Consider the following 25,610-nt stretch of genomic DNA (forward strand, 5'->3'; position numbering starts at 1 on the left):
CAAAAGAATGGTCTGGTAGTCGAGGGCACAAGCGCACGCGCAGATAAATCGAAGGTCCTGTAGGAGTTTCTGACGATCACATGAGGCCATTTACGTTTATTTTTGGACCTAGATTGCACTTTGTCTTTACAAAAGGCAGAACGCAGGTAAAAAAATTATTATTTTTACTTTCAATTTTCAATTCTGATCTATTATAATTCACAGCACCAAGAATATGCCGCCTCTGCTACAGAACGAATTTCTGATAGCATAATTCAATGGGTAAGTCTCGTACAAACGTAAAATTTGACCTCCTGTGGTTGGCAATCTTGATCACGTGACTAGACGTCAAGGGCGTGGTCGGTCCTGTGGTATTCCTCACCTCTAATTTTGTTCTACCTCTGGAAAAAAGGCAATGCAAACGTGAAGATAATATTAGAGTTGATATGACATTGTATGTATACAAGCAGGTGCTTTCACTGTCGATGCTCTGTCTGGATGGCTTGCGTTCTCAAAAGTGTTAGGCGGCATCTCAGTCATTATCACAGGAGCTTTTTGTATACGAGGTAAACAGTTTATAGTATTTATAAATCATGTATTTTAATGTCTTAAAATATAAATTATTAATATCAATAAAAATAATATAGACAGACAGACAGACAGACAAACAAACAAACAGATAAACAGACAGACAAACAGACAGACAAACAAACAGACAGACAGACAGACAGACAGAAAGACAGACAGACAGACAGAAAGACAGACAGACAGACAGACAAATCACATCAAAGAACTCGGTTTACCTTCATGGTTAAATCATAGGTGATCTCTGATAATAATATAGTGTAATGTAATGTCAGTGTGATATATTATGTAATATATTAATATATGTAATATATTATGTAATATATGTAATATTTATGTAATATATGTAATATATTATGTAATATATGTAATATATTATGTAATATATGTAATATATTTATGTAATATATGTAATATATTATGTAATATATGTAATATATTATGTAATATATTATGTAATATATGTAATATATTATGTAATATATTATGTAATATATGTAATATATTATGTAATATATTGATAATGTGTGATGTTAGTGTTTTTGTCCATCAGGTGTTGGTCGACGTTTAAATCCCTATTATTGCTTATTTGTTGACACTCTTGCATCAGCAAGGAAGGGCAGCGTTCAAGCTCGCGTGAGTCCATCCTATATGATGTATTTGTATTACTAACAAACACTAATTTATTCTTTGCTCTCTACCAGTTGGATTTGGCAAACTATGATTTTGATTTTGATGCGTGGCCTATTGATTTTAGCTGGAAAGAGTCAACAACAGGGTCAGTCAGAAGCATACCCAATCGTCTGACGTGTTTTATTAATATCAATTATTGTTATTGTTTTTATTAATATTAATTATACTATTGAAATTTATTAATATTAATTGTTATTAATATTAATTTTATTAACATTAATTGTTATTAATATTAATTTATTAATATTAATATTTGATACTATTACAACAACGTTGGTATCAACACGTTTGTGTCAAGTCTGCACGTTCGTATTTGATATTTACATCGTTTTTGTTTCAGTGGGGATCCAACAAAATCGAGCGATAGAAAACTGTGGACAAACTCTGGACCTCGAATGAGTTCGATAGCAAGTCTGCCTCGACGACTTCTAATGTCAGTAGGTCAAAGAGTTGTCTGGTCATGTTGGTTGGACTCAGTGGTGTGTTGCGTTGTAGGTATGTTGTAGCTCATGTTGTTGGTCGTCGTGCTATGTATCCAGGATCAACAGCTATATTGCAGAAACTAATTGGTAATATGAGTAGAGCTCGTCGTGTTGGTGTGTTGATTGCATGCTTAATATTTGTGCATTAAATTTTGTTCTAGCTCCTCATTTGGTTGAAGGAAGGTGTAAATTGTTTAGTGAGGTTTGTTTGTGTGTGACAAATGGATGGACAGATAGGCAGATGGACAGACAGACAGACAGACAGACAAATGGACAGACAGACAGACAAATGGACAGACAGAAAGACAGAAAGACAGACATATAGACAGACAGACGGACTGGCAGATGGGCAGACAGATGGATAGATGGACAGACAGAAAGACAGACAAACAGACATATGGACAGACAGGTGGACAGACAGAAAGACAGACATATAGACAGACAGACAAAATGACGGACAGACAGATAGACAGACAAACAGACAGACAGGAATAAACAATGAAACACTACCTTTGTTTAGTACAAATATTAAGTTAGTGGGAATGATGTGTGACAGGTTTGCATGATATAATTGACATATTTTGTGAGTTCTGTTTTTATTGGCTAACGTGTGTTGTTTGATGTTGTGTTCAGTATGGTGGACTACGAGCCAAACTTTGTGCAGAAGATGGCAATGAGATTGACAGCATGTTCGTTGATCAGAGAGGAAAGGCAGAGAATGGAAACAAGCTTGTAGGCATTATGTGTCAGTGTGTACATACATACAGACTGACAGACGGACATACATACATACAGACAGACAGAGAGATTCAATGATGGGCATACATGCATACAGAGAGAGAGAGAGAGAGAGAGAGAGAGAGAGAGAGAGAGAGAGAGAGAGGGAGAGGGAGAGGGAGAGGGAGAGGGAGAGGGAGAGGGAGAGGGAGAGGGAGAGAGAGAGAGAGAGAGAGAGAGAGAGAGATCGACCGACCGACAGACAGAGAGACATACATACATACATACATACATACATACAGACAGACAGACAGGCAGACAGACAGATAGGTGAATAGACATACAACAGAGATGGACAGTCAGATGGACAGAAATGATTTGTAAGTGACGTGTTGTTTCGTTATGAGGTTATATGCTCAGAAGGCAATGCTGCTTTTTATGAAGTTGGCTGTATGAATACTCCACTGGGAGGTAATGATTGTTGAATAAATGAAAGATAGCTGAGGGACAGAAGGTTGGATAAACAGAACAACAGACAAACAGACAGACAACAAATTAAAAGATTAGATAGACAGACAGACAGACAGACAGACAGACAGGCAGGCAGTCCTCTATTCTCTCAAACCCACTGTCTCAGTGCTCAGCTGCTCGGTTCAGGTCGCTACAGGGACTTGGAGCAGGCGCATGGCTTGACTCAATACCTTCTTCTGCGAAGCTTGCATTAAAACCCAGCGATTTTCGCTTAGCAATGCGCATGAGGTTGGGTCTTGAAATGCCCCTCGCTTCTGTTGTCCCTATATGCGAATGCGGCAAAGACATTGATAAAGATGGCTATCACCTTTTCACATGTAAGACCGGCGGTGGGCCAATATGGACTCACGAGACATTGACTAGTGTTTGGAGCGACTGTCTACAGCATTTGAAGATGTCCCATCAGCGAGAACCGAGGAATCTTTATGTTAATAGTGACGACCGCCCCGACATCGTTGTCTTTGACGCTCAACAGGGTTGTGACATTGAGCTGGACATCTCGGTGGCCCACCCATGGGCACTACATGTGATCTCTTGAGCAGCTCAGGAAGACGGTGTGGCCGCAGCTACCCGTGAGGTCAAGAAATCAGAGAAATATGCTAGAGAAAGGGATGTATGGGGCCTCCCCTCCAACTGCATCCCATTAGTGTTCGAACACTTTGGACGTTGGGGCTCAGAGGCAGCTCAATTCCTGCACCGCCTGTCACTTCAGTCTATAGACGAAGACAGAAGAAAGAACAGTCGTGATTTTAAGACATTCTGACGTAGATGCATGTTGGTAGCTTTGGAAAGATGTAAATTAAGTAAGATCTTTACAGTTGACACTTCATTCGCATGTAGTTAAATTATGACGTTGGCCGTTTGGGCCAGACTAGAATGTAATAGCGTTGTTCTTTGAAAATATATGTATTGACAGACAGACAGACAGACAGACAGACAGACAGATGGAAAGACAGACACATAAACAGACAGACAGACAGGCAGACAAACAGACAGACAGACAGACAGACAGACAAACAGACAGACAGACAGACAGTCAACAGCATGAACTAAATATTCAAACTTTCTTCTTCAGCTGGATACTCAGTTCTTGGTTGGAATCATCCAGGATTTGCGTGCAGCACGGTACATGCCCTTGCCTATCTCGATGTACATCACACCTCCACTCTTGTATTGCTGTACCTCGTAGGGTTTACCGTTTCCTCAGGCTGAGAAACATGCTATTGATGTGGTAGTTCGTTATGCTGTGGATCGACTTGGATTTAAGTTGGAGGATATTGTTCTGTTTTCGTGGTCGATTGGAGGATTTGCGTCGACATATGCAGCGATGATATATCCAGATATCAGTGCTGTGGTATAAACAATAGAATGCTACTGTATACTGTTGCTTACTGTACGTACATACTTGTTTGTTGCTGGATTGAAAGGTTGTTTGTAGTTTGCTTACTTTTTGTCTGTCTCTTTGTCTGTTTGTATGTTTGTATGTCTGTCTGTCTGTTTGTATGTTTGTATGTTTGTATGTCTGTCTGTTTGTTTGTCTGTTTGTTAATTGTCTGTCTGTCTGTCTGTCTGTTTGTTTATCTGTCTGTTGTGTGTCTGTTTGTTTGTTTGTCTGTCTGTCTGTCTGTTTGTTTGTTTGCTTGTTTGTCTGCTGTTTGTTTGTCTGTTTGTCTGTCTGTCTGTCTGTTTGTTAATTGTCTGTCTGTCTGTTTGTTTGTTTATCTGTCTGTTTGTGTGTCTGTTTGTTTGTTTGTCTGTCTGTTTGTCTGTCTGTTTGTTTGCTTGTTTGTCTGCTGTTTGTTTGTCTGTTTGTCTGTCTGTTTGTTTGCTTGTTTGTCTGCTGTTTGTTTGTCTGTTTGTCTGTTTGTCTGTCTGTTTGTATGTTTGTATGTTTGTATGTCTGTCTGTTTGTTTGCCTGTTTGTCTGTTTGTTTGTTTATCTGTTTGTCTGTTTGTTTGTTTGTTTGTCTGTTTGTTAATTGTTTGTCTGTCTGTCTGTCTGTTTGTTTATCTGTCTGTTTGTGTGTCTGTTTATCTGTCTGTTTGTGTGCCTGTTTGTCTGTCTGTTTGTTTGTATGTTTGTCTGTTTGTCTGTCTGTTTGTTTGCTTGTTTGTCTGTCTGTTTGTCTGTCTGTTTGTCTGTCTGTTTGTCTGTCTGTCTGTCTGTCTGTCTGTTTGTCTGTTTGTTTTGTTTGTCTGTTTGTTAATTGTTTGTCTGTCTGTCTGTCTGTCTGTTTATCTGTCTGTTTGTGTGTCTGTTTGTTTATTTGTCTGTTTGTCTGTTTGTCTGTCTGTCTGTTTGTATGCTTGTCTGTCTGTTTGTTTGTATGTTTGTCTGTTTGTCTGTCTGTTTGTTTGCTTGTTTCTCTGCTGCTTGTTTGTCTGTTTGTCTGCTGCTTGTTTGTCTGTTTGTCTGCTGCTTGTTTGTCTGTTTGTCTGTCTGTTTGTCTGTTTGTCTGTCTGTTTGTCTGTCTGTTTGTCTGTGCATTTGTCTGTCTGTCTGTCTGTCTGTTTGTTTGTGTGTTTGGTTGGTTGCATGCCTGTTTGTTTGTCTGTTTGTGTGTTTGGTTGGTTGCATGCCTGTTTGTTTGTCTGTTTGTGTGTTTGGTTGGTTGCATGCCTGTTTGTTTGTCTGTTTGTTTTTCATTTAATTAATTGTAGTGTTTACATAGATTTTGGATGCAACGTTTGATGACATCACACCCTTAGCTGTGTCTAGAATGCCAGCAAGCATTAGTGAGTTCTTAGACACATTGAACATTTAATAGCTCGTCACTAGTTACCAACCAATCTTTCTATCATCTGCATGTCAACAAGCCACCCTGTTTACCCACATCGACGTGCATCTTTTGCAGGTAATCTAGCCGAGTCAACCGTTCTCAACTATCTTCATCTCAACAATGCGGATCAACTCTGCGAGTAAGTAATTACGATACTCAGTCATGAGATCGTAATCCCAATATATCAGATTTGATAAAAATATTATATTATTGATATTATTTATCATTTATGTATTGATATTAAATAATTAACTAATTTTATATGTAAATGGATTTGTATTTGTGTGTGTTTGTGCGTGTGCATGTGCGTGTGTGTGTGTATGTGTGTGTGTTGACTTGTTCTCAAGGTGAGTGTTTTATGTGGCTGTTTAGATATCCTGGCCCAGTGCTGGTTATTAGAAGAATTCATGATGAGATGATCAGCATTGTGTATGTTTGCATATTGAGACGAACAGGCATTGTGAAATACATTGTAGTACACCATTTGACATCGATCAATGAATACGTGTCACACACACACACACACACACACACACACACACACACACACACACACACACACACACACACACACACATTCATCACACTTTCATTACTGGTTATCTCGCAGACCTCAAGATATTAAGACCAATCTAGGAAATCGTTTACTAACAAGACTGTTGTCTCATCGATATCCAAACGTATTCGATAACGACACAAAAGACGTCGTGGAGGAATATCTAAATGCAAATGAAGAGCAAACACAAAGTGAGCCCATTCAATTACGATCAACGTATTTCTAAATATTCTATTAAATGTAGTGACAGTTTTTCTAATATATTTAACTAGACACATAATATTAATAAATTAATTAATTATATTGATTATTGGTAATTGCGTTTGTTGAGCTTTTTTGTGGGTGCTGGATTGTATTTGTTTTTTGATAGTTGAAATCTCGCAGAGAGTTGGTGGAGACATGGAGTGGTGTGTGGACGCTTTACAAGAGCATGTAGCAGACAGTGGAGCCGGGTTTCCTTGTGACATTGGTTTGTAGTGATTTGATTAATTAATGACAGTGATTTGTGGATTTAAGCGTTTTTCATTGATTTAAGGTCAGAGTTACGATCGAGGAAAGAAGGAACTATTGGCTTTGTATTTGGTGAGCAGGCAGGCGGACAGACACACAGATGGACAGACAGACAGACAGACAGACAGATCGATGGATGGACAGACAACATACAGACATACATACGTGTATAAACAGACACACAATTATACACTGACAGAGAGACACAATAGACAAATTGATATGCAGACAAATGGATGGGTGGACAGACAACATACATACATACATACATACATGCGCGTATAAACAGATACACAATTATGCACTGACAGAGACACAACAGACAAATCAATGTGCAGGACAGACAGATGGACGGATGGACAAACAACATACATACATACATACATACATACGTGTATAAACAGACACATAATAATTTGATTATTATGCACTGAAAGAGACACAACAGACAAATCAATTGCAGACAGACAGATACATGGTTGGACAGACAACATACATACATACACATGATAACATACATACGTGTATAAACAGACACACAATAATTATTGTGCGCTGACAGAGACACAGCATACAAATCAATATGCAGACAGACAGGCATATGGATGGACAGATAACATGACAAGGACACGACAGACAAATCAATATGCAAACAACATGGACAGACTAACTGACAGACTGACTGACACGGAAGCATGATGCACTGTCAGCACAAGAACCTGGGAATACTCATTATAAATACAAAGAGTGTGCATGTACAACGTACAGACTCAGAGCATATCAAACATTGAACACACAGAAACGACAGCGAGGCATGACATCCACCCACAGATGAACCAGACAGAGACATAGTTGTAGCAACTAGCTAACAGGATTGACAACCAGTTTCGTGTCTGCTAGATTCGCCATCATCTTATTGACTTTGCTGCTTCTCACTGTGATCCATTCCCACACACGAGCTTTCGCCTGCCTTGGTCTCTAGGTGCAGCAAATGGATGATGATGCTGTGGACTATAGGATTGTCTGTAGTTGGCATGAACTTGCTGATTACTTTCCGCTTACGTTTGTCACTAGTGTTACTGATATAGAAACGAATTGCTGTTTATATCCTTCAGGTCACACTCGACCTATTTTTATTGGCCAATCAGCGTGCGCGCCACGCCCACCTGTGCTTTTACTAAAAACGCGTTAGCACGAGCTCCAATGCATCAGTTGTTCGGCGGAATACAATGGCAGCAGCTCAAGTCGACGTATTCGTCAAGTTGACGTCCGGCAAGGTCGTGCCTCTCAAAGTTCTAGCGACGGACACGGTCGCGTCGCTTTGCTCTGCAATATCCGGGACCGATAGTTCTATCCCATTATCCCGTATATCTTTAAAGTACACCGACAAAGTCCTCGACAAATCGAAGACTGTGGGAGACTATGGAATTAGCAAGGAGACCATACTCAAGGTGGAAGTCCTGCCTTTACGTACAATCAACGTCTTCATTAAAACAGAGGCGGGAAAAGTCATTCCATTGAGGGTGGAGAGCACGCAGACTGTTGGCCAGTTGAAAACGGCTATAGAGGAGAAGGAAGGCGTTTCATCTGCAAGGCAGAGACTGAGGCTTGGAGGCAGAGAGCTTAAGTCTCGGCTGGCGAGTTTAGAAGAGGCGGGAGCGAATGAGGAAGCTGTCATATTGCTTGAAGTTGAGGCTGCAGCGGAGGCTGTTGACCATCCGGTTGTTGCACAGACATGCTTGCCTACAATGGATGATGCACGACAGCAGGTTTGTAGTGTGGGCAGCTTTTATGTGTGCTTTGTAGTTGGTAATTTTGGAGTCTGTCTGTCTGTTTGTCTGTCTGTCTGTCTGTCTGTGTGTCTGTCTGTCTGTCTGTTTCTATGTGCGTCCATCTGTTTCTGTGTGTGTGTGTGTGTGTGTGTGTGTGTGTGTGTGTGTGTGTGTGTGTGTGTGTGTGTGTGTGTGTCCACCGGTCTGTTTATCTGTCTCATTGCTTGTCCATCTGTATTTGTTCTTTACGATATCTCTATTTGGCAGGATGTATTGGCCAGCTTTGTCTCGGGTGTGGCAAGCTTGTCTAAACCAGTTGAGGTCGTTTTCTCATTCGACACGACAGGAAGTATGTACAGCTGTCTAAGCCAGGTACAACAACACACAAACTATTTGAAAATCAATCAATAAGTCGCTCATTTTAGGTACGAACAAAACTCAAAAATGCAGTCGAACGTCTTATGCATGACATCCCGAACATCAAGATTGGAGTGATTGCTCATGGAGATTACTGTGATCAAAACTCTTCGTATGTCATTCGGCACCAAGATCTCACAACCAATGTGAATGATCTAGTCTCTTTTGTTCAAAATGTCCCACAAACAGGAGGAGGCGATTCACCTGAGGCAAGTACCACCTCCACTTGTTTGTGTGTGTGTGTCTGTCTGTCTGTCTGTCTGTCTGTCCGACTGACTGATTGTTAAATTGAATTTATTTTTAACATTGAACTCTATGTACACCACAACTCAGCAAAACTATTGCCTTAGCATAGCGACTACAATACTAATAAATCTACAGAAACCAACCCAAAATGGCAGTACAGGTAAACACATTATCTAACACTACATAGCTGATCCTGTTATTTTTGTCTTCCTTGAAATGACACTGGCAATGCAGCGTTGCAACTAGACTGACATACATGTCTAATATGTTGTACATCCTGATACATTGTGATGATCATCTTTACCATACGACATAATCAGGGAAGTTCCGTGCGACCTGCTTGTATGACTGTTCATCAATCTATCTTTAACCTTTTATATCTCATTGTTCACTTCATTTATGCTAATTTCATTTTGTTTAGTGTTATGAATGGGTGTTGAGACGAGCACAGCAGTTGTCATGGCAAAGAGATTCTGCAAAGGCTCTGGTTGTTATTGGAGACGCTACACCTCACCCTCCTTCATACACAGATCAGAGTGTATTCTGGAGAGACGAACTGGAAAAGTTGGTTAGAATGGGAATCAAGGTGTATGGTGTGCAGGTACGGATTCACGTTATGTTCACGTCGCTCAGTGTTCTTTGTTGTTTACCATTTTTGTGTTTGGTTATAGGCTCAAAACCATAGGGAGTCTGCTGCATTTTATGAAGAGTTGGCTGATTACAGTCGAGGTGCTTACATCACGTTCTCTCATTTCCAGTTGATCACCGATATGTTTCTGGCCGTCTGCTACAAAGAGTCAAGTGATGAGCAACTGCAGGCTTATCAGATTGAGTGTGAAACAGAAGGAAAGATGACTACAGAGCTTGGAGAGGTATTCAAAGCATTGAGTAAGAAACCGGACAGCGAAGAAGTTAAACAAGAGAAACATGTGAGAATACGACTTCATAATGATATGGTTGGTTGGTAGTTGAGCTGTTTTTTTTCTGCATCTAGGAGAAACGTTGTCGAAACATTGCCAGTGCATGGTGGGATCCACAACAAGATCGTGGCTCACCTCAATACAAATACAACAAAACGAAAGACACGTGGGAGCCGTACACACAGAAACAGAATGCACCTCGTCGGTCACTCTGTGTTTCCAGCTCTACAGTGTCCTCTTCAAAATGTCCAAGTGGAAAGTCTAAATCATCTGTATCTGTTGGTTCGTCGTTCTCTTCTACCGCTGATGAGCTCAAGGTCTTGGTGATTGGTAGTGGAGGTGTGGGCAAGTCAGCACTCACAATACAGTTTGTTCAAGGTGTTTTTGTGGAAGAATATGATCCGACAATCGAGGACTCTTATCGTAAGGCATATGTGTTGCCTGGTGGCAAACCAGTCTTGTTTGATATCTTGGATACGGCTGGATGTGACGAAGCACCCGCCATGAGTGTAGAATGGTGCAGATTTGGTGATGCATTCATGATTGTTTATGCAATCAATGATAGGGCATCATTCAATGAAGTCCAGAGTCTGTACGAGAGGGTCATAGTCAAGTGTGGGGATGATGTTCCGTGTATATTGGTGGGCAATAAAACAGATCTGGAGAGCAACCGAGAAGTGAGTCGCAAAGAAGGAGAGACATTGGCTCTTCATCTAGGAATTGACTTCTATGAATTGTGTGCCAAATGCACAGCAGAGACTCAACCAGCATTTGAAGTACTTGCACAAAATGTGATCTCAAAGAGAAGCAAGGCAGGAAAGAAAGCAGGAAAGAAGAGGAGACGGTGTGCAGTGATGTAACATGAACTGTACGACACTGACAAGAACCTTAGCATTGTTTGTTAGTTTTGACGACTTCTATTTACTTGCTTGTTGTAACTATTGCTAGCAGAACTCTCTTTCAAATGCAGTGTCACAATCATATACACAGGCATTTAATACACTGATTGTCAACCACCTTCAAAAACTTGAACTTTGTCTTTTAATTAAGCTTTTGCAAACCAATGTAATCATGAGTTCTAAATATAAAGGCAGCACAGATTTTTCTTCTGTCACGTGTAAAGGATTATGATGTTGTTAATTTCAATACTAATTTACATGCTCATAAAACAGAATGACAACGCGACTGTGTCCTATAGAGACTAACGAGACCTGAGACTTGAGCAAACTTGTAAAAGTGGTAAGTACTCTATTTTAATTAATATTTTATTAATTTATTAGATAAGAATAAGTCTAATCATACTTAAATTGTCTTTAGGCCTGCCATTGACTGATGAGAATTTCCTGGATAAATATCTACGTATCTATGGTATCTATCTAAGGGCATTGTACTAGAATTTGATATATCATATAAATATCTATGATAATTCATATATTGTTTGTTATACATCATGAATATACAACGTAATCCATAACAATACAACAAGACGTGGATACAACTGGAAGTGTCTATCAGATGATGAACTCATGCAGGCGTGTCCAGGCGCGCCCACATTAATTACTTAAGTTAATTAAGTTAAGTTTTAGCTGACATTCTATATATGTAGTTTGCGGTATCTATCTAACGTCATTGTACTAGAAAATTTGATATCCAGTAAATCTATCTATCCTGTATCTATCTACCTTTAGACGTGAATCATATCATGCATGTAGTTGATGTCAAAATTGAAGATAAATCCTGACAAAACATTTGGAAATGTTCACCGGGAGTGTGCACACATCATAAGACATCTGATTACATTGAACAATCATCGTTTCACATAGAATTGTCACATGGAATTGTAGCCTAATTAATGAAGAGACTAAAACATTTGGCTGTCAAATTTGTATCCGATTGAGTGTCATTTGGCAGCGGAAACAGCAGCAGCTTCTTTGGCCAAGCGGAGTCTATGGAATTCTTTGAGCCTACAATAAACAGAGTAAGTTCTTAGCATACACAGTGTCAAATGTCACAGCCTAAATTACGTTTTTTCAATTAACACACTGCTCTGTAATATTTACATACAAGTACACACGGATTAAAGTCAGTCAGTCAGTCTGTCAGTCTGTCTATCCGTCTGTCTGTCTATCCGTCTGTCTGTCTGCCTGCCTGTCTGTCTGTCTGTCTGTCTATCTGTGTGTCTGTGTCTGTCAAAGCCAAGTTTGGTAGTGTCTTATAGTTAAAGAGTAAAACTGACTATTGTTTACAATGTACATGGATGACATACTTTGAGCTATATTTTCATAAAACAAATCTGTATGTCGGCGTGTGCTCACCCATGATCTGTTTGTCTGTCTAATACAAAATCCTACACGTTAAATGTAAAATTATAATATTTAAAAGTCAATATAGTTGTTAGTACATCAACCATTGTCAACTTAGTATTGCTTACCTCAATGCATTGACTTTGATAAATCCACCAGAGTCTTGAGGATCATACTCTCCTTTCACATCCATGCTAAAGAAATTTACAACTTAGAATAACATGGAATCCACACTGCACATTTTTTCTACCTGACAAGCTCTTGGTTGTACAGAGACAGTACAGACTCTCTGGCTTTGACATAAACGTGACCTTTGAATATGGAGAGTGTTACAACTCCTTCGACGTTTTCCTGGCTTTTGTTTATACAAGATCTAAAAAGTTACATTTAGATTTGTGTGTGTGTGTGTGTGTGTGTGGTCTAGCATGTCATTTGTACACAAGCATGCACACACACACACACACACACACACACACACACACACACACACACACACACACATGTATGCATGTATGCACACATGTAAGCACACACAGTGGACATACACCACATGCATGGTTGCAAACACATGGACACAGGTAGCTTTCTAACTATGCATCTGTACGTACTAACAATAAGTTATGTGCCACAATACATTACACAGCAGACCTGGTGAATTCACATTCCGGACTAAACCAAAAACCTACAATCACACCACTTTTCAACTAAACCACTTTGACAATCATCACAATCTACTTACCTTGATAAATCTGCTCCGAAAATTTGATGGCCAGTCCTTGTTTAATTCTCCTCACTTCTTTATCCATCGTCAAGGTCTCAATATCAAGATGAGCCAATAGCAAGATGTAACCTCCTGGTGTTTCATACACGCCTATGTGACATTCGTAGACTATTGTGCAACTTTTTTAGAATCACTTTCACTGACAATTAATTACCTCGAGATTTCATGCCAATGAAACGGTTTTCAACAATGTCAATGCGACCAACACCATGACGGGCACTAATAAAATGTTACCGTACCTTAGCAACACTAGCTATACACTCTTATACATTCTCTGTTACATCATCTGTCTGTCTATCTGTCTGTTTGAATGTCTGTCAAAGAAATACATTTTCATAAATCGGAACTATTACAAGCTAAATCAGAACTATTACAAGCTAAATCAAACTATGCAACTCTTAACTAAAAGTCTAATACACACTACACTACAGTTGACCCTGGCAGGGTCTTACAATGACTATTTATTAACTAAATGAACAAAAAACTGAAAGGTGTCCAGTTCCGAACTGCACTTTTGACCAACTAGGATGTTATAGGCTTTCCTTGACATTACTGAAGCATTACATCTTTGCAGCTCAACAGAAAGACAACGTCTCCAAAATAATTTAAAGTCGGCAGGATCCTTTCGGCCACTTTCATCTCTTGAGAGATGTGAGAGATTGTCTAGATATCTTAGCGCTTTCTCACCCCATCAACCAAAGTGTTCGAACACTAGGGGCACAGCAGATGGTGAGGAACCTTGCGGTAGAATTTCTCCTAAGTACTTTTTGGCTTTGATTTCTTCTCTACGAAGAGCAGCAGCTCCATCAAACAGAGAAGCCTTGGATAGAATGTCCATACTCCAAGGATGTGCCATTGAGACATCTAAATCAGTGCTTTTTCCAGATTGATAGTCCAATACAGTAATGTCTGGCCTGTTGTCTGAATTGCAGTAACGATGTTGTGCTTCATTTACATGATGTAAGTTTAAGCTTCCAAGGCAGGCACTCCATATTCTCACAATAGAGTTGTGTGTGTAAACAGAGCCACCACCAGTTTTACAAGTTAGGAAGCGGTAACCATCCGTATCTGATTCAAGAGACTTGCCACAATCACATGAATTGGACCAAGAACTGAAAGGCATGGTATATCCTAACCTCATCAAGGATGCCAAGCGATAATCACAGGATTCAATTGCAAACTCAGATGAGGAGGGTATAGCATCAAGCCAAGCACCTGCTCCTTTGCATTGAATTGACCGTAACCGAGCTGAATCTTTAAGAGTAGGAGCGTTATTTGACAATGAAATCGGCCAAAGACTGGCAATACTTATGTGACAGATCGTGTTGTAATTTCTGACTGCCAACCAAGTTATGAATATCTGATCATGGGGGAAGCACTTGGCAAATACCATGACCAACAGTACCTTGTGGACTAACTAGAATATTAGCCACTAAATTCTCCAATCCATGGAAACGCCACCACACAGATTGGAGGGAATGAACCCAGGAAGCTAAAAAAGCAAACGGTGAAATGGTAACCATTGAAGTCAATCCAAAGCCACCCAGTCGTATTGGCAGCGCCACTTGTTCCCAGCACATGGAATTGACATCCAGATCTAAGAGACTGACAAATGTGTTTTGCGTTAGCAGGTCATGAGCTTCAGCAGCCAGGTAGACTAAACAAGGAGACACTGTTCTCAACAAACTAATCAAGCGGCTAACATGGCAATAACGCAGCAATAACATAGCACTCTGTAGGTCATTTAAAGAAACTAGTTTGTTACAAAGGTGACTACCTCCGTCAGCAGAATTGACACATGCCTCTGAAACAAACGAGTCCATTCCTATAGGTGACCCAAGTATAGTGTTTCCAAATGATGATGTAGGGATTGAATTTTGAGGGCATTCTGGAGCAGTGTGTGGTCTGTAGATTTCACACTTTCTATCAGCTATGTCTGTGTGTGTGTCTGTCTGTCTGTCTGTCTGACTTTCTGTCTTTGCTATGACTTGTAATCTTGCCCAACATGCTTGCTCACCCCACTTCATTGAGGTATGAGTATAAATCCAGAGGTTTAGATTTCTCAGTTTTATCATCAAGATTGGTCACCTTCACAGGTACACCTACACATTTCAACCGTCAACAAGATAAATGCAACCAACAGAGTATTCCACAGGACACGAGATGACTATACAAATTAGTACCTTCCTTGAATTCAATCTTTAGTTGTTCTGGCTACAGAAACAAAAAATGAGAAACAACAACAAACAGACTCTAATGTTTATTCCCAGTAAGTGTGAACTCGGAAGTGAGTAATGAAGTAGAGGTCGCACCAGGTGCTCATTAGGGCACTAAGAGCTGCCACAGTTGGACCATGTTACACCAATTATCCTAAGTGGTTCCAGTTGCTGATCTGTTGGTCTTACAAGATTATTTGATAACCATTGCTCCACCCGTTTGTTTTTGATATGCAAAAGTATAATTTTTCCGTTTCCTTTGTAGGAAGGGCTTAGATAATTTGATAAACAGAAATGCCAGACCTAGCGGTTTCTAACCATACAGAGATCATCGCCAAAGTCCAAAAAAACAGCGGAGATATCGATGATTTCAAAGTTCACACTTATGGGGAACAGACTGTAGGCTCTTCTAGCCTTTTCTGGTGCTTTCATAGGGTCTGTTGTCACTGTGAAGAGATCATCAGGTGGAGAAGACTTCATATAGTTAACATAAAATTTCGTTAACACAAAATGACTATTTCAAAAACTACGAAGTTTACAGCTGGATTTTCAAGTACACCGGACTCATAGCTGACATGCATCAAATTGGCATCCATACTCCATGGGCTGTCAAGAGTCACAGGTAGAGGAATATTTCGAGTCTAAACCCAAACAAAACATAAATTGTACGAAAATGATCTCCAACAGACAGACAAAGAAGAAGACGCCACAGTGGGATCACCTTAGCATACTCAAACAGATCTTTTCTGCCTTGAAACCGAGTGAAGAACTCGGGCATTCTCCATGGTGCAATGATCTAGTGGCAAAAAATACACTGTTGACCATTTCTCTTTATATTAAAAGTTCAACCAATACAAGGTTGCAAAACCCAGGCATGAAACAGGTAGGTTCAATCAGTGGAAAATCAACCATCTCTCGTGGCATGGGCAATGGGGATTATACGTGTCAAAATGAAGCCACACTGTGGTCATGTCGTCGAGAGATTTCATGTGGGAGGTGACTCCTCAAGAGGGGACCCATAATCCACCAGGTGCAGTCAAATGGTAGAAGAGCAGATGAACGACAGTTCAATCACTTCTCTCCGCCGCACTGTTCAAAAGTTTACTTGGAACACACACACACACACACACACACACACACACACACACACACACACACACACACCACCCCACACCCACCCACCCACCCACACACACACACACACACACACACACACACACACACACACAGACACACACACAGACACACACACAGACACACACACACACACACACACACACACACACACACACAGACACAGACACACAGACACACACACACACACACACACACACACACACACACACACACACACACACACAACAGCTTTACAATGTGTAGAGATAACCAAATCACAAAGAATCTTAACAATCTCATACAGCAAACATTCAAAAGAGAAGACATACATGCATGTACTATACCTTGATACTTGGACACAAAGAGTAGAAAGTCAATTCAAAGCGAACCTGGTCATTTCCCTAATAGCAAAAGTAACATACCCCAATTCAAAATAAGATTAATATCATTTATACTGCGGAATCTGTAGACAAGCCAATGCTCATTTACCACCTCATGCTCTCATTTAATCAAGCTTTGTTGTTTGTCATTTTCAGAGCATAATTTACTTTTTCTTTTTTGCATAGCGGTATTGCTACACAAATTGCAAATTGAGTAGCAGTAATGCAAAATTGCGTCGCAACCATATTTTAGCAAAACAAAGCAATTAATTAATTAATTAAATACCCAGGCAGTTCATGCTTTTCTAGTCTACAGGCGCAAGTTCATAGTCAATGCCAAACTGTGAATAGTGATGATACTATTAAATTTGTTATTATAACACAATTCCCTTTAAGCAAAGTTACTTGAATAATAGCAAGTGGCACCCTGTCCATGCAAATTTTAGAAGCAAAATATGCTATTCATTAACTTTTGGTTTTTTGAACCATATGGCTGAACGTGTGGCCTCCTTGGAGTGCTGAAGAACCGTTGGACTGCAAGTGTAGGGTCAAACTGTGCCAATGGCGGACCTTCAACGCTAATCCTCATCAAGTGATCTAAGGTATCTTCACTAAGACTTGACCGCCAGTCACTTTTTATCCTCCTCATAGCACTGAAACCACGCTCCACTATGGCATTGCTGACTGGAAACATCAGCAGTATGCACACCAATTGCACAAAGTTTGGAAATTTCTCTTTGTACTGGGACAGAAGAAGTGACCATAGAGTATTTCTTGGATGGTGTCGCAAGTTATCGATTCAGTACATCTTGAAGAAGGTTCAGTCTGTCATTACCCCATCCAGCAATACGTTGTTCTTTAATGGAAGACGATGGAAGTGCTCTACAGCAAGAGACACATCAGCTACACCAAAGGCTGCAAGATCATCTCAGTCAGTCGGCCACAGATTAGTGTCAAGGAGACAAACTGCTTTAAAAATCCCTGTTGTAAATCATCAAAACGATTGTGAATGCATTTCCCAATAGCTTCGGTGTAAAGTGATCTCGACATCATAAATGCACTAGGTACGTTTGGCTGTACGCCTGACAGCTTTACGTTTTGAAAATGCAGCTGGTCATCTTTCTTTGCAGCTGCAATAAACTGCGACAGCTCTGATGGCACTTCAAGGTTGTCAGTCTTCAAATTTTCAAAGATAAGATGAACCGAGTCTAAGTTAGCAATGGCGAAAGGCAAGTCAGCGGAATGACCTTGTAGATGACATGACAATGTAGCTAGAGGGTTGAATTGCCAATTTTCCCGTGTTTCTGTGACAGTGCTGTTTGTGTTGACCTTTATATTGGAAAGGTCCCATGCAACTACACGTTGCATGATTGTTTGTTATTTTAGTTGGTAGTGACCTTCTACATTAGCTACGATGAAAAAAGTGCAAACATTGACTACACTGTTACTTACTTTTGTTCCTTTGTTATCTTGTTACATAGTTACAATGAAAGTCTCAATAGCTAGCTATCTTGTTTCAAGTTTCTGTTCCTCTGTTGCCATCCCTCTGCTAATGAGGCGATAGTTTCAGCAGGTGTTCTGCTAATGTGCTTTAGTTTCATGTATTGCAGAGCATGACCACTCAAGGACAGATGGTTCATAATTGAATAAAGATATAATAGTATATTATATATAGTATCTTCTGACTACTTTGCTATGCAAGGGTGCACCATTATGAGGTTTTAGTCTCCTACTGTACTTGGATGGACATTCTGATTCCGCATCGCAGTTTGCGCAACACATAGCTGACTTTGTTTCGCAACACACAAAAATGATTGGCAAACTGCGATGCGATACAGGATAAATTATGCCCTGATTTTGATTAGCAATAGCTAAGCACAGGGCATGCCTACAGGATTTGACAGTAATAAGACACAAACCTTTCCAGTGGCACCATGAGCAACATAGTTAGCCTTCTCTTTCATTGCTATTTCAATTTGTTTCTTCGCAATGCACGGCCTTGCAATAGCTACCAAGATAACAGCTCAATGTGTTAGACTTATACTGCATGTATAAAACAAGTAGACAACATAAATAATTTCATAACAGATTCATGCTTTCTTTGCCATTACAATTATGTAATGTAATTGGGTTTAGTCTGCACTAATTTTGTTACTTTGTTGACATTTTGCTTCTAAGTTATCAATGTAGCAAAACAACGACCTAATTCAACTATTCTTACTTCAACTATTCAGGTTACACTGTTACAGTACAGCAAGCCCTTCAGACATATACACAAACTACTGCAAGTACAAACCTTCCAACATGGCCGTAGCATCTAGTCCAACCAGTCCAGCCAAGCCAAACTGGTTTTAGAAAATGCAAGTTCACAATATGCTCAATGGCACCAACTTCCGTTTTAAGAGTGTAGCCAATTAAATAATTAATATATTTTACTCATGGCAATACTTCCTATGCCCCTGTCCAAATGTCAATTATCATCAGCCAGCTACAACCTAAAGACTGTGACTAGATCCTTAACACTTCTCCAAGTTTTCCTTGATTGCAACAAAACTAGTAAATGGCTGCATTAATTAATTAAAAAGTGTACCAATATTATCTTTACTGAGCATTCACATTACAATCATCAGTAATGCATTGTGCCAAGAAATGAAGACGCCCACTATAAACAAACGGTCTGAAGCACATGACTGCTTGAGGCAAATATATAGATGTTATTACATACGCACAGCTAAAAATACGTATGCATATACAGGCATTGACATTCAATAGGACGTTGCTGTAGACACAGCCCAACAGCCCAACACACATTGAGCAGAGACATGCAGTGCAACTGACCTGTGCCCAGTTGATATCGGTCTTCATACAACGCGTTAGCCTGAACGGCCGGAAAGATAAACTCTGTCACGAACTCCTCGCGAATGTCCTCGATGTAGACCTTGCAACACAAAAGATAGAAAGAGGTCACGTGCGAGGCGGCATGTAAGCGACATCGAATTATCACCATGCACCTGTAGGTCATCTGCAGTATTTGCAATCGTCACATTACAACTTACAACTCGAAACAACGCACCTTTTCAGCTCCCAACGTTTCGGCTTTAGATCGTGCCGCCTCCATGTCTTCATCCTGTCCAATGTTAGCCTGCATAAAATCCGGAAGCAGTTGTCTACATGCACCGTTGCTAGTGACATTCCGTCATGTTGTTGCATGCTAATCTACCATGTAGCAGATCACTTGGAAACCTTTCTCCTTTAGCCATACGAGAATGCAAGAAGTGTCCAAGCCGCCGCTATAAGCTAACACTACGCGTTTCTCTGCACCGTCTCCCGACATCGCGCCTTTGCCAAGAAAATCCGGGCTACTACAATCGACATCCGGGATTCAGATGTTTTTTCATCAAAACGATGCGACCGATATGAGCGTTGTGTAGCTGCCCTGTGGGTATGGTTTATCGTATGCATTTTGATATGATTGCAAAAATGGAGCTGGAAAGTAAAGACCGCGTGGTTTCTGACGATTTGAAAAGAACGGCCACGTGTATCGCTAGCGCTGCAGGTGCAGAGTGCGGGTGTGGTCAAGAATGTGACGAAAACTCTAACACAAAAGTTGACATCAGGCACAGACATTCAGGTACCCGTATGATAACGTCAGAGTGTGCAAGTGGAAAGGAAGTCGAGTGTAAGGATCAGAGTCATAAGAAACTGATTGTGGAGCGCGAGACAGGAGAAAACACTGACATGGAGGATAAGAACTCTGATCACACATTTTGCTTCGAGTCGGATCATCTAGCATTAAAAAACAACACAGAGTATGTTTGGTCTTAATTAATTAATTAATTAATTAATTAATTAATTAATGTAAGGCAGCACGTGGCCCATCAAATTATTTCTTGCTTGTGCTTTCAAATTACGTTTGCTCCGATAATGTAGCAAGTCATCTACGAGTATTGTCTGTTTACTCAGATGTGTATGAAGATCGAGTATCAGCTACAGTCTAGCCATTGCTGGATCAATTTTGGCATTTATAGCACATATGGATTTATAGTAACATTTGAACATTTCATACATTTACTCAGTGAATGTCACATTTCTGGTTTTGAATTGTGGAGTTTATTTTATATTACAGATTATTAAGGTTTGTGTTAATTAATTAATTAAGCATGTACGTATTAGTATTCGAAATTTTATGGCAGATGTAGTCGCCATCTTGTCAACCTCACAAAAATTTTAGTTGTCAGGAGTTTAGGACTTTTACATATATTTCATAAATATCAAATAATTATACTGATTGTTCTGGCAAGTAATCGAAATTCCAGGACTTCAGAGGTTTCACTCTATTCTACTTTACAGCATAAAACAAATTTATTGGGTCCACAATAACTTGAGTGACTTTAGTTGTCAGGATGGCAACCTCGCTGGTATAGGTGGTTGTCAGATGAACTCAGTTAGTCATCAAATGACAACTTGACGGCTACTTTTCGAACACTGTATTAAAACCTGATAGGTGCGCAACAACAATATCTTGGCAGTTATGAAAGATTTGCACTGTGTATGTGTAACATTGAGCTTTGCAAACTCTTAACTTTTAACGAAAACAAGTTTGTAAACTTGCTGCATAGGTAATTATGTATGTAAATAAGGTGTGGAAGATGGTACATGTATTCACAAGAATTACATGATTGATTTTGGAATACTGGAATTGATTTCAACGTTTAGTGGTATTTGTTTTGGTAAGAAAATTTAATTTATTAGTCCGCTTTGTGTGTGTGTAGTTACCAGAAACTTCTTCAAGCTCTTGTATGTTTGGAGAGACAAAGATGTCAAGCCATTCAGGTGAAACTTATAATTTTTGTAAAGGTTTGGTTGCTGTTTATTGTAGTATATGCTGTTGCTCAAGGATTTGGAGAAACTGTATGCAATGCAGGACCAAGCTTTGAATGATCCAACAAGCTTCATACAACAGCTAAGAAATAAGGTTAATGTTGAGTTGTAATCATAGGGTTGGCTTAGATTATTATGTTAGTGGTGCTTACTTGCAGACTGATGTGTTAGAGAAAGAAGTACCAAAGGCTCAGGCTCTTACTCAAGTGCCTACGATCTATTGGCAGGCGTATGGCTCAGCTGCTCAAGAAGCAGGTATTGTATGTCTCAATTACCTGACCAATTGCTTTTTTGATTTATCTTTGTAGTCAATATTGCTACTGCCGATCGTAATATTGGAAAAAGAAAAATGACAGACAATCCAACACCAACAGCAAAGTAAGAGATTAAGATGATTCAACCTGAATAATTTAACCACATTGTTGTGCTAATGTATTAATGTTGAACAGCACGCTTGATGTTGCAAACACAACTTGTAAGCCTGCTTGTGACTATGTCTTGCTCTGTTTTTATAAGTTTAGTAGATTTGCATGGACTTTGTTGTTCCTACTGATTATAATGGATGTCACATGTTGTGTACTATGTGACAACTGACGTGCTTATGTCTAATCACATGGGCACATAGATTAACACAAGTTGTGACATGTAACAAGTAACATGTCTGGTGTTGACAGTAAGTCACTTGTGACCGTCACCATGGGCTGAGTATAAAATTCGTGAAATATTATAGCATAATATGCATCAGTGTATGGGCACCTGCTTTACTTACACTAGTTTCTCTCTTATGGTAGTTATTTATATCTAATTAGTAATTATATTAAGCAACTAGTCCACACATTATTGATTAATTAATTAAATTATGTGTATATACAACGTACTGGCCCACTGCCTGGATGCTAACCTTCGTTTGTCTGTCTGTCTGTCTGTCTTAAATATAATTAAATAATTAGTATATATGTTAAGCTTTAAGAGGTTTTTTGCACGTAACAATATTTTTGTATTGAAGAAATTGTTATGTAAGTAGCAATGGATGACTAAGCAAATGAATTCTTGTAAGCATAAGTAAAATGATTATGTCGGCTTGTAACTAAACAGTCACTAAGTGTGAGTTGTAGCACTGCTGGGGCTGGTTCGAGTCAAAAACAAGTAAAGGTTGGTTCATTGCCAAGTCACTGTGGCATTCAAACTCCATATGTTGCGTGATAGCATCCATCTGAAGGAGCTGTGGTGAGAGGTCGTGTATACAGCCAGACGAAACCAGTCACATTCAACCAGTTGTGGAAACCCGAGGAGCAAGTACAATTAATAGACACGTCAACTTGCAAAGTACAAATCACGTGATTTGGCGGTCATAATTTGTAGGCTAAGCTTGAAGAGCTACTGGTCAAATATCCGAGCGAGGAAACGGAAACAAGACGTTGGGAAAAGATAGCAAGAGAGATGCCACATAGAGCACCAAAACAAGTAGGGTGGATGTTAGTTTCGGTTGTGATTTACTGTATTACCTCGCCTAGAATGGCATGCCGTTATAAGCAAATTTTACCAGAATCCGCCACAACTCCAGCTGGTGCCTATAACGGCATGCTGTTATGGGGTGAGATGCCATTATAGAGCGAGGTACGGTAGTCACAGTAATACGAGGCCTATCTTTTGATATTAGTATTGCGGTAATGGAGGAGACACGTGTCAATGTGGAGGATGATGCTAATGACCATGTTGACGATGTTGCCGTTGGTTTTTTGCTTGCGAAGAACCATTAGTAGATGACAAACATCAGGTTTGACAGATCAAGACATTGATGATGATGAGGAACACAAAGAAGTACAACTGATCAGTGCTTAGCGGTAATCTTTATGCATGGCATGTTCTTGAAGACTTAGTAGTAGTTAGTAGTATCGCTTAAAAAAGATATTAGATTTTGTTGGATGTGCAACTTGAGGCGCTGGTAAAATTCCCTCAAGATATTAGATTTTGTTGGATGTGCAACTTGAGGCGCTGGTAAAATTCCCTCATTTACAACGGCATGCCGTTGTACCTCGAGGTATAACGGCACCCTGGTAAATTTCATTCTATAACGGCATGCCGTTCTATGCGAGGTAACACCGTATGTAGTGTGGTCTTTGTTTGTCTTGCTAGATTGCTAGTCGAGTTCAGAAGTATTTTATCAAGTTGGCTAAAGCTGGTTTGCCGATTCCTGGTCGAATGCCGAGCTCCAACATGTACAAGAAGGTTTGAAAAATTAGTATAATTTTACTGTAGTGCAAGAGTAAGAGCCAACAACTATACTCTCTGTTGTCTGCAATGTTGAGTGTTTTTGCTTAAGTATGGCTGATTGTTTCTTGCATATACATGTATGTCTAGAGTCGTTTTCTTTTCGTTTATGTTTTTTGTCTCTATGCAAGTTTGTGGTTTTGCGAACCCAAATGCCAAAATGTATGAACAGAGGAAGCTAGACTGACTAACATGTTATTCAAGGGCAGATAGACAGACAGATTGTTTTGTTTTTGTTAGATCCGCACAAGGCTATTGGTATAGAGTTTATTTACAGACACACAGACAGATTGACAGACAGACAGACAGACAGACAGACAGACAGACAGACAGACAGACAGATGGCCAAGAGATCGAGAGATGTAGAAAGTGGATCAAGTGAAGCACAGTTTAGAGGACAATGGAGAAAGAGACTATCAATATGCCTTCAGAAGTCCAGTTCCAATGTAGTATTGAGAAAACTTAGAAGAATTGCAGAGGGAAATGACGAATTAGACGGCAATGAAAGAGACATTCAGAACATCATTCATTAGAATTTTAGTAGTGTCCGATCTGTATGTCTCAGTAGATGGACATTTAGCTTAGCAGTTTTACCTATAGTGTTCTTGTAAAATTTTGCTTTTTGTGTTCAATAGTGAAAGAAGACAGACAGACTGACAGATAGATAGACAAACCAAAGCGTGGACTTACAACATACAACCTACAGGCTATAGATGCGCACACTATGAATTATATGGATGGGTTGCTTGTGTGCTAATATTTACCATCTTTAATAAATTTATGCTCTTTCTTTATGTTAGAGCAAACCTAATTCTTACTCGGTTCTCTCGAAACCATCTACTTTCTTTTCTACACATCGTCCTCATGTTTTGATGGATAACGATGATGACTACATTGATGAGACACATTCTGTGGGAGTCGCTGAGGCTGTACAAAGTCATTCAGCTGCTGTCGCACACAGGCAACCCACTAAAGTTCCACATCTAGAAGATGACTCAGTAAGATGCTACAAAATGTGATTGGTAATTTACTATGTAGCAGTTGTCTGCAGGAAGATGAACTATTGAGTGATCCATTGCTATGGAACACAGACGAATATGAAGAACTTGTAAGACTACAAGAATTAAGAAAAGTCAGATTGCAATGTAACAATGTTGAGGTATCGTACTACATAATCAGTTGCCGTAAACATCTCACCAAATTGTTGCTTCGCATGTGTGTAGTTACATGAACCAGATACAAAAAGATGTCTGCCAGTGTAAGCGAATTTGTACTATTTGCTCTTACTTAATTAAGTTACGATTTTCCTTTTTATACAACAGATCAAATTGTGTATCTGAGCAGTCAAGTATGAAGACTAACTGTATTGATAGAGACTATGTATCATCAGGTGTATACAGTTATCTAGATCCAAACTACCAACCTACAGAAAGCTAACAATAAAAGAGTAAATAAAAGGTAACAATAAACCCTT

General features: G+C 39.6%; 4 protein-coding genes across 5 annotated transcripts; 3 read left to right on the top strand and 1 right to left on the bottom strand.

The window, feature by feature from the left end:
- Positions 1-29: 29 nt before the first annotated feature.
- LOC134190703 (phosphatidylserine lipase ABHD16A-like) lies at positions 30-7,969 on the top strand. The gene is made up of 20 exons (XM_062659185.1): positions 30-146; positions 205-261; positions 325-391; positions 450-545; positions 1,118-1,200; positions 1,269-1,342; positions 1,598-1,690; positions 1,753-1,826; positions 1,901-1,941; positions 2,373-2,471; positions 2,864-2,927; positions 4,063-4,112; positions 4,177-4,341; positions 5,660-5,723; positions 5,843-5,906; positions 6,140-6,196; positions 6,378-6,514; positions 6,694-6,792; positions 6,859-6,905; positions 7,734-7,969. The coding sequence occupies exons 1-20, from the start codon at positions 81-83 to the stop codon at positions 7,830-7,832; spliced, it is 1,596 nt and encodes a 531-aa protein (XP_062515169.1). The 5' UTR covers positions 30-80; the 3' UTR covers positions 7,833-7,969.
- An 89-nt stretch (positions 7,970-8,058) lies between these two features.
- On the top strand, positions 8,059-11,313 carry LOC134191376 (uncharacterized). The gene is made up of 6 exons (XM_062659989.1): positions 8,059-8,602; positions 8,873-8,977; positions 9,031-9,231; positions 9,690-9,869; positions 9,940-10,197; positions 10,263-11,313. The coding sequence occupies exons 1-6, from the start codon at positions 8,063-8,065 to the stop codon at positions 11,046-11,048; spliced, it is 2,070 nt and encodes a 689-aa protein (XP_062515973.1). The 5' UTR covers positions 8,059-8,062; the 3' UTR covers positions 11,049-11,313.
- A 657-nt stretch (positions 11,314-11,970) lies between these two features.
- Positions 11,971-20,342, bottom strand: LOC134191318 (argininosuccinate synthase-like). The gene is made up of 16 exons (XM_062659924.1): positions 20,205-20,342; positions 20,058-20,126; positions 19,823-19,922; positions 18,904-18,992; positions 16,949-17,005; positions 16,210-16,284; positions 16,028-16,129; positions 15,903-15,962; positions 15,456-15,486; positions 15,290-15,374; positions 13,427-13,491; positions 13,231-13,362; positions 13,140-13,173; positions 12,742-12,864; positions 12,620-12,685; positions 11,971-12,152 (listed from the first exon to the last, which is right to left on the bottom strand). Exons 1-16 carry the CDS (start codon positions 20,316-20,318, stop codon positions 12,089-12,091), a joined length of 1,266 nt encoding a protein of 421 aa, XP_062515908.1. The 5' UTR covers positions 20,319-20,342; the 3' UTR covers positions 11,971-12,088.
- Positions 20,343-20,354: 12 nt separating this feature from the next.
- On the top strand, positions 20,355-25,599 carry LOC134191317 (ZZ-type zinc finger-containing protein 3-like). Of its 2 annotated transcripts, none has more exons than XM_062659922.1 (13): positions 20,355-20,793; positions 21,757-21,817; positions 21,882-21,959; positions 22,024-22,120; positions 22,174-22,243; positions 22,969-23,017; positions 23,072-23,161; positions 23,228-23,329; positions 24,002-24,094; positions 24,937-25,134; positions 25,188-25,295; positions 25,360-25,394; positions 25,459-25,599. In XM_062659922.1, exons 1-13 carry the CDS (start codon positions 20,429-20,431, stop codon positions 25,571-25,573), a joined length of 1,461 nt encoding a protein of 486 aa, XP_062515906.1. In that variant the 5' UTR covers positions 20,355-20,428; the 3' UTR covers positions 25,574-25,599. The 2 variants fall into 2 exon arrangements, with proteins under 2 accessions (XP_062515906.1, XP_062515907.1); XM_062659923.1 differs by having other exon boundaries at positions 22,981-23,017.
- The last annotated feature ends 11 nt before the right edge of the window (positions 25,600-25,610 follow it).

The sequence above is a fragment of the Corticium candelabrum genome, chromosome 15 (assembly GCF_963422355.1).
Source record: "Corticium candelabrum chromosome 15, ooCorCand1.1, whole genome shotgun sequence".
Lineage (NCBI taxonomy): Eukaryota > Metazoa > Porifera > Homoscleromorpha > Homosclerophorida > Plakinidae > Corticium > Corticium candelabrum.